This window comes from Leopardus geoffroyi, chromosome C2, assembly GCF_018350155.1.
Source record: "Leopardus geoffroyi isolate Oge1 chromosome C2, O.geoffroyi_Oge1_pat1.0, whole genome shotgun sequence".
NCBI lineage: Eukaryota > Metazoa > Chordata > Mammalia > Carnivora > Felidae > Leopardus > Leopardus geoffroyi.
In genome coordinates, this window is record NC_059333.1 from 140,797,926 (window position 1) to 140,811,339 (window position 13,414).

General features: G+C 40.5%; 1 protein-coding gene across 13 annotated transcripts in view; it reads right to left on the reverse strand.

Moving 5' to 3' along the window:
* The window catches only part of THRB (thyroid hormone receptor beta), a 388,247-nt gene that overhangs the window by 70,559 nt on the left and 304,274 nt on the right, over positions 1-13,414 (reverse strand). For 11 of the 13 annotated variants that reach the window (XM_045436313.1, XM_045436318.1, XM_045436316.1 and 8 more), the window contains one exon: positions 7,779-8,039. The exons of the other annotated variants lie outside the window; for them this stretch is intronic. In XM_045436313.1, the coding sequence (XP_045292269.1) occupies positions 7,779-8,039 (261 nt within the window). The remainder of the gene's footprint in view (positions 1-7,778; positions 8,040-13,414) is intronic. 13 annotated transcript variants of the gene reach the window in all.

Genomic DNA, 13,414 nt, shown 5'->3' on the forward strand with positions numbered 1-13,414 from the left:
CTCACATTGCGTTCTACATCCCTAACATCCAGTCTGCTTCGGGTCTTTCTAAGCTTCATTATAAAAATAATACACACAGAATCCCACAGTTCTGGGAGATAGGATCCCCGTTTTACAGATGAGGAGACTGAGGCTAAGAGATTCGCTCAAGGCTCAGTGGCTGATTAACAGTAGCACCAGAATCTGACCTTGGACTGTAGGACTAGATATGCGCTGAACCCCTCTGCTCCTGTCACGCTAGGTCTGACTGCCCTGCACCTTCCCCTGCATGTAGGCCAGTGTTTTCTCTGTGGCTTAGACTCTTTCCTTGGGCTTCCAGCAGTTTCTTTGCCTTTTTGTGTCATAAGGAAGTATAATGATGAAGAGCTCTGGTACTGGAGCCAGACTGCCAGAATTAAAATTCCAGTTCAGCTCCTTCATACTTTTCTTGGTTTCTTATTTAAATGAAAAAACAATTTTTTTTAAGTAGACTTCCCACTGGGCACAGAGTCCAATGTGGGGCTTGAACTCATGACCCTGAGATCATGACCTGAGCTGCGATCAAGGGTCAGATGCTTAACTAATCAAGCCACCCAGACACCCCTGAATTTTTAGTTTTTGAAAGAAATTGAAAAATATCTCGGCTGTTGCTTAGACTCTTCTTTCAATTGTTTATGCCTCTACTGTAGCTGTGTATGTGATGTTTTGTTTTGCTTCTCTTCATTTATGTTTATATGGTTGTCAATGTATTTCAAAGTCAGAAAGGGGAACAAAAACTGGAAAAGGGGAGTCCGAGGCTGAAAGAATGTTTCTGTTCCAAGAACAGTTATGTAGTCTCTACTAAATGGCAGGTGCTATGTTGGGTGGTTTATACACATTAACTTTCATCTTTACAACAAATCTGAAAGCCAGATACTATGAGCCCGTTTAAAGTTAAGTAGACTGAGGGTCAGAGAGGTTAAAAAAATCTGCCCTGCGATGGTAAATTTAAGAGCAAGAAGTTTACCTAAGTCTGTCTGACTATAAGCATATGATCTTAACTTTTAAAGGAAACGGTACAAGTTATTCATTAATGCATTCCTACTGTAAACAAATCTTGAATGCAGTTGTATGTGGAGTTAGTTTTAGCATCCTCCTTTGCTCTACTCTTTCCTTTTTAAGGTGCCTAGTGTCACTGGTTGATGTGTATCCAGGACCTTTTTCTGTGCACATTTGTGCCCTCACAATGATACAGACTTTTGAAACTCCAAATGGGATCCGACTATACTTAATGTGTGGTTGCTTCTCTATTATGTATTCCTAAAAGGACCTCTTTTAAAGAATCTGTTTAGGGGCGCCTGAGTGGCTCAGTTGATTGGGTGACAGACTTCGGCTCAGGTCATGATCTCACAGTTTGTGAGTTCGAGCCCCGCGTTGGGCTCTGTGCTGACAGCTCAGAGCCTGGAGCCTACTTCAGCTTCTGTGTCTCTGCTCTCTCTACCCATACCTTGCTCACGCTCTGAGTCTTTCTGTCTCTCAATAATAAATAAACGTTAAAAAAATTTTTTTTTAAAAATCTGTTTATTTTTCTAGTGGATACTTTAGATATGCCATAATTTATTTGAGCATTCCCTTGTGGACGGACATTTGGATTGTTATTAATTTTCAACAACGACAACAACAACAACAACAACAACAACAGAGGGGCAAAGAAAACAGGGTGAACACAGATCTTGGTCCGCTTTGAGTATTTCTATGGGATAGAGTATTGTCAGACGGACAGCTGGGTCAAACCATGTATGCATTTTATGCTGTGATAGACACTGCTAAATTGGCCTTGGAAAGCCTGTGGTCTATCCATTGCTCTGTGCTGTATCTCAATGAAAACTGAAGTTGGATGAAAGAGCCTTGAATTCCTGATGTTTCCCTTCTTTGCTATTGCCCTGTTTCCAGTTTTTCCCCCCTCCCCCCTCCAGCTGATGACTTTCCTTTCTTCTCTTGCCCTCTATTTCTGTCTGTCCTGATCTACTTACGGGGTGCTCTTTCCTGCACTTGAAGTATCAAGTCCCACAACTCCCCTGCACATACCAGAAGCTGGTAGAGAGCACTTATTTTCATGCTGATGGCTAAGGCTCCTAGAGTGCCCTTGAGGTATATGAATCACACTGTGCTCTCAGCTGGGACTGCACACATGATGTATGGTGAGTAGGGGCAGAGTGGAGAGTGGAGATGGATGGAACAGATGGTCGTACTAGTGGAAGGGCTCAAGCTTTTTCATCCCCTAACTTCTAAAATACTCATTTACCTGAAGATGTCCTTGTATTTTACTTAAGGACAAAGATAGCGATCACCCGCTGAAAATGTGAATGTCTAACTTGAAGGATTATAATGCATACAATGGCTCTCATTTTTAGAACACTTTGTTATTTTCGTAAATGAGAATTATATATCATTTAAAATTGTCATCATTGATTTGATTCATTTTTTTCCCCTTATGAAGAGCATGAGTTAATAGTCTGGCCCTTTGCTGACATAAGATACTGTTTTAAAAATTACTTTAACTTGTCTAAGTCTTGGGGACTGGCTTAAAAAATTAGGGTATATCTATAAGCGAGAATAATTTATAGCCAATAAAAGTCAGAATTCAGAGCAATACTTAATGACAAAGGAAAATGTTCATGATATGTTGTTAAACATTAAAAGCTGGTTAAAAAATGGTATGCCAGTATGATACCGTGTTTAGAAAAAATAGAGATGCCTAGAAAAAAGAGATATACTGAAGATTTTAACACTGCTTGTCTTTGGAAGATGGAATTAAAATATTTATAAAAATTATGTTTGTTGAAATTTTCAACTTTGTACATGAACATGGGAGGATTTTGTGATGAGAGAAAATAACTTGTTAGTAAAATTATTTTAACTCTTTTTTTTTCTTGTCTTCCTCCGATCTAAGACTCAACTCTTTTGATATTAAACATAGAACTGACCTACAGAGAACATTCAGTGAGATCACCAGATTGCTGTTCACTTTCTTCTGACGCAGCAGGGGAGGTGGGTCAGTCCTTGCCTCTCTCCTCCTACTGGGAGGTCCCTGACTGACGTTGAGCACAAACATCTAAGGATGGAGGTCTGATTGTCTGGATCCAAACCCTGCTGGATCCAGCTACAGGAGTGCACACATCCATCTGGGACTCATCCTTGTGGGACTGGTGAGACCCTGTGGTTCTGAAGAGAAGTTCAGGAAGGCATGAGAGGTCTGCATGAAGAAGCCTTCTAAGTACTTAGAGGAGGATCAGGGCCCCAGCCAAACAGAGTGGGATTCTCTGAAGGGTTCAAGTCCCAGAGGGATGTGTTACCAGGCTGAGTGATTAAATAGAACATCCAGTTGGCAATTAAGACAAACCAGGCCTAGGGGCGCCTGGATGGCTCAGTTGGTTGGGCGACTGACTTTGACTCCGGTCATGATCTTGAGGTTCGTGAGTTCTAGCCCTGCGTCGGGCTCTGCACTGACAGACAGCCTTAGAGCCTGGAGCCTGCTCTGTGCCTCCCTCTCTCTCTGCCCCTCCCCCGCATGTGCACGCTCTCTCGCTTTCTCAGAAAAAAAATAAACATTAAAAGAAATTTGAAAAAAAAAAAAAAAAAAAAAAAAAAAAAGCTAAACCAGGCCTAAAGGAAGTATTATCAAAACCAGTGACGTAGGTGGCTCTCCAGTCCCAGTCAAGAAAGGGAAGAAAAATGCACATTCCCTAAATGTCCACTAGGTGGCAGGACCTCTCCTATACTAAGAGCTTAAGAGTATGCATTCTTAGGCATTTCCTCCTGATTGTTTTTAACAATCACCCAGAGGGCTGGCTAAAAGACAGATTCTTGGGCCTCTTTTCAAAGCTTCCAATTCAGCAGTCTGGATTGAGGCCTGAGATTCTGCATTTCCGACAAGCTCCTGGTGTAGTTAGTGCCACTGGTTGGTGCACTTGGAGCACCACCGAATATATCATCTCAGACTCTGGGAAGGAAGGAGGTGGGCAGGAGTAGGATGTGGTCCTTGTGGCTAAGCAATCAGTTCAGATTGTGACAAAAACTCCAGGGAGGTGTAGTGTGGAGACAGAAGGGTGGCTTGGGGAAGGGAATGGGGTCGCTTGCTTCTGGTTGGAAATAGCCCCTGGTACTAGAGCAGGTTTGAATTGTGGGCTTTGCAGCAGAATGTTAGGTTGCCAGAGTTCTCATTCTAGTTAAATGTGTTACCAATTAATTTCTTTAGAAGGACTGTAGCGGATAGAAACACAGGTATATGCAGATTAAAATGAAACCGGTGTTCAGACCAAAATGAAAACCAAGACATTGAATATATACCATAAATAAGCGACAAGAAAAACATCAATAATTCTATAAAGCATAATTATTTGAACCGAAGGACCATTTAAAAAATATCTGGTCCATTATAGCTCAATACGTGGTTATACTGCACACGACTGTGACATAGCTGTGGCCATGCATGGCTGACCAGGCAAGTTTGACAATTCCTGACTGGTCCAGTCTCTGTTCAATGATGTGAATCCACTGATCATGCATTTGAAAGTCAGTGGTAATGTCAAATTGCTAGAAAAGTTTCTAATGCTTACTGTTAGTCTGTATTTGCATCAATAGAGAGTAACGATGACAATTTGTAGAAGGCTACTCATCCACAAACCACCCTTGGAGATGCACTGATCTAGATGGGCTACTTACTGACCTGAGAGACAGGCTTATTGTGTAACTCAAGCAGGCAATTTGTTCTTTTGGCTCTTGCACTGTAGATCCTTAACTTTTTGTATCCTTCAGGACCATTTAGTTCTTGTTAATTCCATTTTGGGTCCTTGAAATGGGGCTCTTTGGATATACTTTCGGCCTTGATGCTATTTTTCATACTCAGACATCAAGGGTAATGTCCTACATATAGCAGGCACTTAATAAACACTGATGGGATAAATGCATGGAATTGTAGCCCAGGACTGAGATATCAAGCATGCTTGGGGGCTGGAAAGAGATAGCCAGGAAATAAATATCCAGCATAAATGGATATTAAAACAGAACTCTCCTCACAGTGATTTTATACAGGTGGCAGACGGGCAGAGCAGATGAACAAGAACCAACTCCAAGAAGAAAAGAGCGACTAATCAAGTTGTTTCTCTGGCCTCACAGGTGCCTCCCTAAATAGAGTTGTCCACTGTGAATGAGTAAAATTCAGTTTATACGGTTCATGGGCCATGACAACATTGGGCTTCCTGTGGCATTTTCATGCTCAGCCAAGCCATTGACTCATGTTCATGCCAAGGTGAACCCTGCTGGTTACTGTAGAAACTACCAGAGATTTTTCCGTAGTTGTTTTCCTTTTTTTTTTTATTTCTTATTTTTTATTTTTATTTTTTTTATTTTTTAATATGAAATTTATTGTCAAATTGGTTTCCATACAACACCCAGTGCTCATCCCAACAGGTGCCCTCCTCAATGCCCATCGCCCACTCTCCCCTCCCTCCCACTCCCCATCAACCCTCAGTTTATTCTCAGTTTTTAAGAGTCTCTTATGGTTTGGCTCCCTCCCTCCCTAACTTTCTTTTTTCCTTCCCCTCCCCCATGGTCTTCTGTTAAGTTTGTCAGGATCCACATAAGAGTGAAAAACATATGATATCTTTCTTTCTCTATATGACTTATTTCACTTAGCATAACACTCTCCAGTTCCATCCACGTTGCTAGTAGCTGTTTTCCTTTTAATACTAGAATCTTGAGGAAGGACTTTAATGTAATAATTTAATTATATTTTCTTATTAAATAGTTCTCTGACTTTCAGCAAAGGAGAGCTTAATGAATGCAAAATGGGTTATCAACTCTAATCCCCCCGATACGTCATGCCTTACCCCACACTCATCTGTCCTATTCTCCTTCTCCATACCTTACTAGGCACACAGTGGAGCACAAGGAATTTATGTGATTTAATGGTGCATAGCTAATAATACTGATCACAGTAATAATGATAGCTGCCTTTTAGAGAGCACTTATGAGAGGTACTATGCTAAATGCTTAAATATATTATCTTATTTAATTCTATCAACAATCACATAAACTTGCTCAAGGACAGAGCGGAAGGGCTAGGATTCTAGCCCAAACTTGTGACTTTAACCACTGTACCATAGTTACCGCCTTGGATCCAAATAGAGACTGTTTCCTTTTGCTTTTAAGGTATAACTACAAACTGAAAACTACAGTATTGGGAACTCTGGGTACCCAAGGCCAAGATTTTTTTGTCAATGATGGAGACATAGATGGAGGCTATGAATGAATAAATGAGTGGCTGACTGAATGAATGAGTATGGGTACCAACTGTGAATGAATCAAATTAGTTTGTGAGGTTCTTAGATGACGAGGATACTACAATTTCATGTTGGCATTTCACTGTAAACCAAGGAGTGACATGGTTTTGATGCCAGCTCATAAATTCTGAAGACACACTCTGGTTGCAAATTCTAAGACTAAATCTCAATTGTTTCTCAAACAAATTTGTGTGCCCATGCACACACACAGACACACATTCTTGTCCTATATGCTCTTTCAAAAAAACCTTGTTTTGTTCTTTTTCTAAATACCCGTTCAGTTTCTCAAATCCCCAAATAATAGAGAGGCAGTTCAAACACAAATCTTCCCATTCAGAACATGTATAGTTTTGACTACACTCAAATCAGAGCTCATACCACTATTTTATTATTCTTCGATAATTCTATTTTCAGTTGAAACAATGTACACACTCAACTTCCCAGGTCAACTGGTAGTTCTAAGGAGATTATCATGTGTTCTCTGAAAAGCTAAAAGACCAGCCGTTTTTTGATAGAATGATCATGTGTTTATCTTCAAGTTAAAACGGTATGTAAAAGTCTTTCACGGCTCATATAGAAGAGCCTTTACAGACTTTCATTAATATATCTTGCTGAGTGATTGCCAGATTTCCAAACACACAATCTAAAACTTAGTCACGAGTCAAAGTCCTTAAAGAAGAACCAAAAAGATCTTTTCTCCCCCTACATGCTAAATTGAAAAAGAATGGAAAGTCACATGAACGTGGACATTTAAAAGCACAAATGAATTTACAAAGCACACATTTTGGGGAGCCCTAAGACAATAAAGCGATCAGCACAAAGACATCTGTCAGGGTGGAGGCAACCTGAGGTAAAGACCAGTTAAATCTAATGCAATCAGGAACTTAAGGCCAGTTTAACACTTTTTTTTATGAGGTGACAACCTCCTAACACCATAATCTTGCCTTTCAGGAAGATGACACAAGGATTTAATGAGTAAAAGAAAACAACTTAAAACCTCTCTTTTGAGCATGAATTGTCTATTTGGGTTAAAGGTAGTCTTTGAGATCCCATTAGCCATTGGGAAAAGAAACACACACACACACACACACACACACACACACACACACACGCGCGCGCGCGCGCGCGCATCAAAGGCAAGTAGTTATAGAACGATAGCAATGTCTATTTCTACTCAGATTCAAAAGCAGAGTTAAAGCCAAAGCTAACAACCCATCTGCTAATTAGAGAAATAAAAATGTCTTCCCCTCAAGTGTCCAACACAACATGAAACTGAAATTAACTGCTTTCCTTTGGGACTCATTTATTTATGTTCAAAAGAAGATTTGGGGATAAAGAAACCCTGCAACGGAACAGTTGGGGAAAACACATAGACACTGTGCATTGGAAAAAATGGAGCGGAGCACACATTTTACAACAGATTTTTTTCTGCTTGTTGAAGAAACACTTGGTAGGGTCTAATAAAAATCAGGTTACCTTTACATTTCTTCTCTTCTGTTTGGAAGGTCTGGGCACTTGGGACACTCTGATCATTCACATCGTCATGGTCCAGATGGAATATTGAGCTAGTCCAAGTGGCCTGGATGAGATGTGGTGATGTCTGTTCATTTTTCAATGCGCTGCGCCTCTCCGCATGGCTCTTCCTATGTAGGCAGGCTTCAGACATTCCTACTAGCTTCCAGTCGTGTTCTCGGTCTGGACAGTGCTTTGGTTTGTCCCAGGCTGGAAGGCCATTTTCTGGAGGGTTGAAAAACACGAGATGACGAGCTGTTGGCATTGTCAAGATTTTGTTGAGATGCAGTTTTGGAAGGCAAGTTGTTTCTCAATTCTTTGGGGCTGACAGTATTCACATGCACCTCCACTTGACGGCAGTGATAAGATGCAGAATTTGTCAGCCTTGGGCATTTAGCCACCGCAGTTGGATTGCCTGTCGGAGTAATCAACACATTCCCCCTTATTTTTAGTGCCTAGAAAGACATTAGTTCCTCCATGGAAAGGCTGTGCTTTCGCCAGCCAGGCTTCCACAGCAATAGCCCAAGAGCAAGTTTACGCCAATTTATGTTACTGCTTAGACGATCGTTTGAGGTCTTGAGGGTCAGGGCTGGCCATGTACACTTTTCAGATCCTTAGGACATAAAACATCCAGGATTCAGCCTTGTTTGACTTTGGTTTCATCACAGGCTGACCTGAGGGGCACCCTTGTTACTTAAGTGGGACATGCTCACGTGGTTCCTCAAAGAGTGACAACTCGGTGCTCCCTACCACCTTCTTCCCTAACAGCCTGATAAAAGGGACTGGATCTTCAAATGGATATTTGTAAATGTAGTCCCAAATAGGCAATGAGATCCAATGAAGGAAAGCAGACGGCGCTTTAGTTGTGGGGCCGATTAGCAGCCCTAATGATAGAATAAGCTCCGATCTCTTTGGCTGAGGCAGAGGCAGTGAATTACTTACGTATATGGTGTTGTTCTTCCCTATTTAATTTATAGGGACTTGAAAATCTACCCTCTAGAAAATAGGAAGAAGTGGAATAACATAATGAAAACTTTCTCACACTGATCTTCCCCGGTGGCAAACTTTACCTCCTTGAATATCTTTACTGTACATGGATATAAGGTAGTGAAAATGAACAGGCTAATGTATGTATTTGTATATACAAAAAATTAAAAACCATAATCCATCTGGTCATCCATATTTCTAGAAATTCTTAGGCTACTGTCAAAATGAGAAAAATACAATATAGAGTTATACTTTTAAATTGATCATATACAGTGATTGAAAGACTGTAATTTATAAGTGAATTTTCCTTTATGCAGAAATTACCAAAGGAGCAAAGATATCCATATTAGAGAGAAGAGTCCATCCTGATCTGTGCATAGTATTGGGAGGTTTTTTTCTTTTTTTTAATGTTTATTTATTTTTGAGATACAGAGAGGGAGACAGAGTGTGAGCAGGGGAAGGGCAGAGAGAGAGGGAGACACAGAATCCGAAGCAAGCTCCAGGCTCTGAGCTGTCAGCACAGAGCCTGACACGGGGCTCGAACTCACAGACCGCGAGATCATGGCCTGAGCCAAAGTCGGACATTTAACCCACTGAGGCTCCCCAGTATTGGGAGTATTAAGTAAGCTGCCTTTCTAACATTTAAAATGACTTTTAAATTATTTAACGCAAGGGTTAAAAATGCTTTAGGTTTTCGTAAGCACCCTCTCTAAAGGACTAAACGTCTTCAGTTGTTGTTAGTTAGGATGGTTTCTCTAAAAGTGTGACCTACTCTCAGTCACTTTGGAGGCCGCATTTACCCTGTGAGATTTCAGGTTACTATGTGGAAATTCTAACACACGTACACTCTCTTTCTACTCCAGGAGGCGACTGTGAACATTGACAACAAATAATCAACACATGATTTCTTTGTCCCAGTAAATGGAAATGCTGTGGCTTGAAATAACAAGGCCAGTAAGCAATAAGTCCTTGCCAAAAAAAAAAAAAAAAAATTCTACTGTGACAGCTTTTGGATACAACATTTGATCTTATTCAGAGAAGAGCCCTGAAAATTCACTGTATGCAAACGGCCGTGCTAGGCATTGTGTGAGGTCATGAGTCCTTTCTCTTTGGAGATTACGTGGCCTTATTCAATGCATGGTGAATCAAGAAATCTGGACTCAACCACAGCCAGCTACTGTGCAATTACAGGTACCTATTCTCACTATCCATTAAAAGAAAACAACAGATTAAAATCTTGAGAGATTGTATTGCATTCAAATTAAACATACCTATGTAGAATCCATTCAAGTTTATTATCCGCGAGGGTTTGAGGTTTTCATGAGCTAAATATAAAGCTACTGAATGCAAGGGTTAATTCTGGGCCTAAAGAGATCGATTTTATTTCTACATACATAAAAAGGCTTCTGACCAATGCATGTTTCTATATGTCTTCTTTGTTTTCAGGGACTCTCTAAATCCTTGGTAAATTGCATCCTGTAAAGCTCCATGTTAAGTAATGCTAAAGTTATCACACTATTTTGTAAAGCCTCCAACATTTGGTTTTTCTGCAGAAATTCTTAAGATTTGGTATCAATTTCCCTGATCAAACGGAAATTAAGAAATTCAGCCAAAGTGAGTAGTTACTGCTCCCTAGTGAAGGGAGCTAGTGACCACGCTTGGATGAGAGATGCTGAAAGGGACTCCACCCAAGGGGACATTCCTCCTTAAGCACAGCCTATTAAAGCTTGCTCAGCATGTCCCCTGGGCCAGCAAGAGCAGGGATTTCTTCTAAGCAAGGGAGGTTATGTTTGGGGTGAGGCAAGGGATAAGATTGCCATCCATTTTCCTAAGAAAAGAAGTTGAGATGGTTGGGGGAAAGGGCTTCATTCATGGGAGGCATTTACGGGCTCGTAAATTACTGTCTGTAATTACATTCATGATAATGATATTCAGCCGCTTAATTGGCAAGTTTATTGGTTGGGGCACCTGCTGAGAAAGCTGGGGACTGAGAACTCTTGGTTGGGTCATGGGAAAAGTTGAGAGGATTCTATTTAAGGAGGATTCTTGATTCTTATCCTTCCGTGAACAGGGCAACACAGACAAGTCCTATTCCATTCCAAAGGAGGGATAAGATATCCACTACACCGAGCTCCTTAAATTCTGCCCATAAGTTACCTCACGTGTGTTTGCTTGGCAGTGCTGGTGTTCAGGGGTACCCTGCTATTTCTATGTCTAATGCTCGTATCCTTTGGTTCCCCCAAACTCAAATCAATGAGGCATATCTTCGTAGAGGGACTGAAATAGCAACAGATGAAGTCAACCATTCTCAAACCTTAGTGAGTGACAATCACCTGAGGCACTACTAAAGAACACAGAAGACCAGGCCTATTGAAGTGGGATGGGGCCAGGGCGTTTGTTTATTTGTTAAGTTCTCCAGATGATTCTGATACCCAAAAGAGTTTGAGATCCACAGAGTTCAGAAAACTGAAGGCAGGAAAACAAATTACTGGCAGGTTCCAGGTAAGGACATAGTCTCCATCTCACACACTGATGTTTTTACACAGCCTTGAAGTAAATTTGCTTTATAATTAAACAATTCATCAACTGTTTTGGGATCAGCTGTATGAAGCTTTAAAAGTCAGATGTTATGAAAATATTCTCAGTGCCATAATCATCAGGGAAATGCAAATCAAAAGCACAATGAGATATCACCTCACACTTGTCAGAAGGGCTAGAATCAAAAACACAAGAAACAATAAGTGTTGGTGTGGATGGGGAGAAATAGGAACCCTGGGGCACCACTGGTGAGAATTTAAATTGGTGCAGCCACTGTGGAAAACAATATGGAGACTCCTCCAAAATTTAAAAATAGAACTACCCTATGATTCTCTAATTCCACTACTGGGTACTTACCAAACAAAGCAGAAACACTGATTTAAAAAGATATATGTATAATATATGACTTACAATAGGCAAGGTAGGGAAGTAACATAAGTGTTCACTGATAGATGAATGGATAAAGAGGTGCTGTACAAACACACACACACACACACACACACAGAAAAATTACACAACCATAAAAAACGATGAGATGTTGCCATTTGCAACAATGTAGATGGACCTAAAGAGTATTATGCTAAGTGAAATAAATCAGACTGAGAAAGAAATACTATCTGATTTCACTTATATGTAGGTAAAATCTAAAAAACAAAATGAATGAACAAACAAAAAGCAGAAGCAGATAGATAAATACAAAGAACAAACTGATGGTTGCCAGAGGAGAGGAGGGTACAGGGTGGGTAAAATGGGTGAAGGGAAGTGGGAGACACAGGCTTCCAGACATGAATGAAGAAGTCATGGGGATAAAAGGTACACCACAGGGAATACAGTCAACGGTATAATAATAACGTATGGTGACAGATGGTGGTGAGCACAGCATATTGTATAAACTTGTAAAATCACTATTTGTACACCTGAAACTAATGTAACATTGTGTGTCAACTATATTTCAATAAAAGGTCAGATATTAATTGGATATTATCTTATAGATGGTGGGTGCGTATGTAAATAAGTATTCCCCTAAAAAGTCTGTGGCTCTGGGCATTAATTATCTGGGACATGATGTGAACAATAGTAGCAATACATTAAAAATTTTTTAATGTTTATTTATTTTTGAGAGAGACAGAGAGAGAGAGCAAGCAGGGGAGGGGCAGAGAGAAAGGGGGACAGAAGATCCAAAGCAGGCTCTCTGCTGTCAGCAGAGAGCCCAATGTGGGGTTCGAACCCACAAACCATCAGGTCATGCATGACCTGAGCTGAAGTCAGATGCTTAATCAACTGAGCCACTCAGCTGCCCCGAAATACATTAAAAAAAATTTTTTGTTGTTAATGTTTTTATTTATTTTTGAGACAGAGACAAAGCATGAGCAGGGGAGGGGCAGAGAGAGAGAGGGAGACACAGAATCCAAAGCAGGCTCCAGGCTCTGAGCTGTCAGCACAGAGCCTGACGCGGGGCTCAAACTCACAGACTGTGAGATCATGACCTGAGCTGAAGTCGGACGCTTAACCGACTGAGCCACCCAGGAGCCCCACATTTTTTTTAAAAGGAGGATTCTAGGAATGACCATATCTTGTTAGTCACATGCAGTGTGAATCCTTTGCTCTTTAATGGATTCTAGCTAATACCTGGCTTTTAATACTTCATATTCTAGACATCAAGACAATTAACCAATTTAATTTATCCAAGAAGAATTGGAGAAAATAAGTAGATAGGAGCATGTGAACTGCTACTAAAATAACCAGGCACACATTGGCCTGTGTTTCTCAAGAGCGTATAGATCGAGTGGCTGAATTTGTGTTAGATGTCTACAATTCTCGTGACTTTGAATGACACAACACCAGTCTAAAAGTTATCTTGTAAAAAGAAACAAACATAAATCTCATTAATGTAACTACCTACAGCCTATCTCAGGAAATTTCATTAAATAGGATCGGAAATAAATCTGTCCATCAAAAAAGGGAGAATTACATGGAAATATTCAAGTATTTCAGGACACAAAATCAAGCTGATACATTAGAAAAGCACTAAGGCAAAGGAAATAGGATTATGACAACGTGGTCAGTGAGGGTCA